The 5,270-nt window shown below is 38.0% G+C and overlaps 2 protein-coding genes across 2 annotated transcripts in view; both read right to left on the bottom strand.

Moving 5' to 3' along the window:
* LOC101351405 (cell surface glycoprotein CD200 receptor 1) overlaps positions 1–3,444 on the bottom strand; it is a 5,831-nt gene extending 2,387 nt beyond the window's left edge. Inside the window, exon 1 of the mRNA XM_012554748.2 lies at positions 481–3,444. Within this exon, the coding sequence (XP_012410202.1) occupies positions 481–802 (322 nt within the window). The 5' untranslated portion in view covers positions 803–3,444. The remainder of the gene's footprint in view (positions 1–480) is intronic.
* LOC101351667 (cell surface glycoprotein CD200 receptor 1) overlaps positions 1–5,270 on the bottom strand; it is a 147,041-nt gene that overhangs the window by 56,077 nt on the left and 85,694 nt on the right.

Genomic DNA, 5,270 nt, shown 5'->3' with positions numbered 1-5,270 from the left:
GTCTTTCATTCCCCAAACACTGGCCACACCCCTTTGTAAAGTGTGCATCCTTTCATTACACTGTCCTCAGGTTACTCAGACTTTGCCATCTGTCCTCTTCTGGGGCTCTAACTGATACATACCCCAATTTCAGAGATGTTAAGGTGTGAAAAAATATATTCATCTTAGATATAATGAAACATGGCACTTAGCCACTCTATGCCTCAGTTTCCTTATCAGTAAAATGGGGATAATCATTCCCCTTTAGAATTATCACGAGTGTTAAATGAATTAGTTTATGTAGAGTACTTAGAACCACATCTGTGCACATAATATATGCTCAATAATTATCATTAGTTCATTTGAAGCATTGTGATAGGTGCTGTGGATTATACAAAGATGGGTAAGAGACAAAGCACACTCCCAAGTATCTTGAGCAAATTTTGTCTTTCAGCCCTAGACCTGGATATCTGCATCATTCTGTCAGTAGATATGATTTACTCAACACAAAGAGGTGATAGTGATGCTGGAAATTCCCATCAGGCATTGCAAGAGTACACATGCGATACCCATCGTGAGTGCGGGCCACTGGATTGATCTGAAGGGCAGGATTCTGCTCAGGTCTGGGGGTCCAGGTTATTCTTTTAGCTATGCAGTTTCTTTCCATGGTCTCATTTTCATCACTCCTGTAGGCTTTGATGCAGGAAGGTTTGTCTCTGAAGACTATTTCCCATGTTGTTAGCACCACAGTTGTCAACAGGAGAAGAGGACAAAACAGTACAGTTTTGTGCCCATTGGTACAAACAGCAAAGTATCTGGACATAGAGAGAAAGTATCGATAAAAACCTCCACAGATCAGCCAATTCAGGGAACACTATTCAAAGTTGCCCACTGGCGACATCTTTTTACCTAAAACATTTAGTGAATTTGTAATTCATAAAAATAAATATTAAATAATACCCTCACATAAATCCATGTGATATAAATACCAGTATCCATTCTTTTACTTGTAAATATAAGGGGAATTACTTCCAATACTACCATTATTAAAAAACAAACAAACAAACAAAACACTTGTTTTTATCATTATAAATTAACTGTTCTGGTTACTTACACATAGTACACACAGTACTTACACATAGTTCAGAGTAAGGCAAAATAGCACCACTTTGTCTAAATGCCTTACATCAGAGTATTCCATCTACTGCAGTAAGAGAAAATAGCTGACCCTTCAACATCTTTTCCTTAAGAGAAGCAGCCAGGAGAATATAATTTACAGCATTCACCTTAAAGAGTCAAACACTTCCTGTGTACTCAAAATCTATAATTTAACAGGCTTACTCCTTACCTTGAATCTCACTCCATCTAAAGCAGCAGCAATGCCCTCCAGTTTTGGTCCTCTGAAGTCAGACAGATGATGACTTTGAAGCCGGGTCTCTGAGTTAGAGCAACAGAAAGAGGAATAGTTTTGTACCAGTGCACATAGAGATTAAAGTAGGGACTGACTCCAGAAGAGCAATTCAGTGAGGCTATAAAGCAGGATGGGTGAGAAAAACACAGCAGGAAGAAAGTTTGGAAAAATGGGTCGGTTAATGGGGGCGGAGGATGCTAAGGAATGTGGACCTTATCCTGTAGGCAGGATAAATAGGAAGCCATTGGAGGTTTTTGAAGAAGAGGGTAGTTTTAACAGAGGGATATTTTACAAAGACAATTGGTTGCGTCATGCAAGATGACTCTGAGACATAGACTGGACATAGGGAGACAGGTGAGAAGATCGTTGCTACTCTCCAGGCAAAGGGTAGTGAACTAGGACAGGGAGAAGAGAGGACAGACTCAAGCATCTTTCCAGGTAGAATGGCCAACATTCCTATCTTTCACTGCCAGCTGCTACAATGACAACTGCTTTATCTGAAAGCAAATTACCAAGTGTGAGGAGACTTGGAACAGCAAGACACTGAGCTCTAGGATTTTTGAATGTGGATTTGTTGCTGTGTACACGAGGTGGAGATCCAGAAATGCTTCCTGGAAGCAAAGCATGAAAAAGACTGTTTAAACACGGACAATTGAAAAGAACAAGGTTATTTTTTTTTAAGGAAATTTCTCACACAGAACACTACACTTTCTGTATAATAAAAGTGAAGAAATACCAGAAAGAAAAGGACCCAAAGAGATGAGATGAGAGATACAAGAGGTGTAGTTAAATTGAATTAGGGATGGTAGCTAATCAGTGTTGATTTCCCTTCTCAATTTTTGCTAGAATTTCCAAAATCAGTTCTCCAATCAAGGTGATTGCAAATTGGGACTCATAGTTGCCACATCAAAACTTTGCAACGTATCTTTATGTCATTAAACATGAGAAACGAAACAAGAAGCAAATCGACTCAGGCAGGGAAGTTTCTAAATATAAAGCTCCACTGGAAAGTAATCATGCTCTCGTAAGCTGTGCACGTCCTTGATGATTGTTGAACACGTGTTTGATTGTGATGTTCTTCTAGATTAATGGTTCTTAAATGTTGGGATGTCATGGAACAGTAAATATTTCTAAATGAGTAGATTTTTAAGAAAGAACATTTAAAAATGACTTTCACCATCAATTCACTTTAAAAAAAAAAAAGTTGTTTTAACGCCAGAAATCAGAAATTTGAGAATTCTATAATTTCAGAGTGAAAATTCTTAAACTGACTCAATTTAGAGTTATGTAAAATTTTTACTACATTTTTTTTTTTTATTTCTTCATGTATCACAGAGTACTTAGCCAGGATTCAAAAAACTTTATATCAAATCACTATGTAATCGCTACTTAAGGCAAACGTTCATTAATCTCACTATAGCCCAGTTTCTTCATTGGTCTAAATGAATGAAATTGATTGTTTTTCTATTACATAGGAATGGATATAGATGTGTCCTTTTAGAGGGAAAATGAGTTTGTATAATATGCCAAACTAGTCAAGTGTGTTTGTGATGGGTGTGGACAACCAAGAATGAAAAAAAAATGCTAACCAAAGAATACTAATAATTAATAGTGGTAATGCAGGTGATAAACAGAAAGAATAGAATTAGCTTGAATGTAAAAATGATAATTATTTATAAACATGTAGATAGAGTTTTCTAAAGATAAGGTAGGAAAGAGAAGGAAACTCCTATTTATCATGCATCTACTATGTGACAAGCATTTCTAGAGTCAGTCTTCAACAAAACTCTAGGAGGGAGGTTTGGCTATTCCTGTTTTAGAGATGAGGCAATTGAGGTTATGAATGGACACAGCAGAGATTCAAACCCAAAGGTCCCACAGTCAGTTAAGAGAGAGTACTGTGCCCTTGCCTTTTCTATACCACACTGCCTCTAGAGTTTTTAAAACACTCCCCTAAAGTAGATTAGGAACCCTGGTGGCACAGTGGTTAAGAGCTCAGCTGCTAACCAAAAGGTTGGCAGTTTGAATCGACCAGCAGCTCCTTGGAAACCCTATCGGGCAGTTCTACTCTGTCCTATAGGGTCGCTAGGAGTTGGAATTGACTCAACGGCAATGGTTTTTGTTTGTTTGTTTGTTTTAAGTGGATTAAATAGCACATATCCACTTACAAGAAGATTTACATTTATGTGTGAATTTGTTCTTAGACTTTTTTTTTTACAAATGGTACACAGATGTACTCTACCTAAGAATTATCACAAGTCTCTATTTTCAAAGAACATGAACTTATTATTCCTTAAAACCTTGCTACTCAAAGTGTGATCACCATCTCCTAGAAGCTTGTTAGAAGTGCAGAATATTAAGCCCCTACACAAGGACTATTCTAAAATTCTTAGCCAAGGGAACTAGAAAGAGAATAATAAAATTGAACGTTTTAAAAGACAAGAAAAATTAGTGGAAAACATTGTAATGTATTTTTCTCATCATGGTTTACTCTGCACACTACCCTCATACCCTTCACCCTCCCCTCGTATATTCCCACCCCAACAGACTCCTTAGCTACAAAATGGAGAAGAATAGTGAATAGTGTCTCAAAACCTGAAGCTTTCTTCCAAAGAGAGTTCCTTCTACTTTTTCCTGCATTTACCTCTGTTTTTCTTCCAGCATACCACAAGCCTAGCTGTGGTCTTTCATCTCCTCTCCTCCACTGGTGAGAAGTGTCCTACTTTCTTGGTCCATTGCATTTCTGACTCATGAGCCAGTTAAGAAAACTCATTTCCTGAAGAGTTGAGGCAATAATGGCTGTTTCCTGGTTTTGAGTTCTATACATTTATTTATCTCCAGGGAAGTATGTACAATTGACCCACAATTCATATTCAATTATCTTTTTCTGAGCTTTGTCCCAGATATTGTCAGAAGAATTCTTATGACCCTGTGGTCAGCCCAACACTCATTATATCCATTTTTATAAATGAGGAACCAGAGAGTCAGAGAAGTTAAATAACTTATCCTAAATCAGTAGAACCAGGATAGAAACAAAGATCTTTACAAGGGTAGTTTTCATTCCTTTGCATTGTATTTTGTACTTGTGTATATGTACATTTGTCCAGTAATTCATTGTGTGGTTTATGAAAGAAGTTAAACATGATTACTCCCTCTAATACGCCCTTTACCACAGAACATACAGAGACAACAAACATTTAAACGTAAAACACTTAAAAAGACCACAATACTGCCTTGAGTCTGGTCGTCACTCAAACAACAGTGTTAATCTCTTCTATTTCATAACTTCTGCTTAATTTCTGTTTTTCTTTTCTTAGTTCTGTTTGTTATTGGATAAAGCAGTTTAGGATTTGCCGTTTCCTGCCGCAACAATAAGTTTTCTGTATGGAGTGGACTGGTGGGCTAACACTTCTGCTTGTAAATCCTACTTCTGTTGAATATACAATAATCTTGTCCTCTGGATTTTTTTCACCCTCACCCCAAAATGGTTGTCTTAGGCTGGGTTCTCTAGAGAAGCAAAACCAGTAAAGCATATAAATATATATATATAGAGAGAGATTTATATAAAGCAAACAGCTCACCTGATTATAGAGGCTATAATGTTCCAAGTCTGTGGATCAGAGTAGAGGGCTCTCCCAAGTCACGGAGCTGCAGAAGCTGGCAAGCCCAGGACTGGCAGGTCAGTGAGCAGATCTCCCACTCACAGGCTGTGAAGGTTGACGAATTTCAAGATCTTCAGGCAAGACTGCAAGTTTTCTCCTGATTCACGTAGCTGCAGGGGCTGGTGAGCCCAAAGTCGGCAGGTCAGAGAGCAGGGCTCCCGCTCACAGGCTGTGAAGGTTGATGAATTCCAAGATCGGCAGGCAAGACTACAAGGTTT

This window comes from Trichechus manatus, unplaced genomic scaffold (assembly GCF_000243295.1).
Source record: "Trichechus manatus latirostris isolate Lorelei unplaced genomic scaffold, TriManLat1.0 scaffold00026, whole genome shotgun sequence".
In the NCBI taxonomy this organism is placed as follows: Eukaryota; Metazoa; Chordata; class Mammalia; order Sirenia; family Trichechidae; genus Trichechus; species Trichechus manatus.
This window is presented reverse-complemented; position numbering and strand designations above follow the sequence as displayed.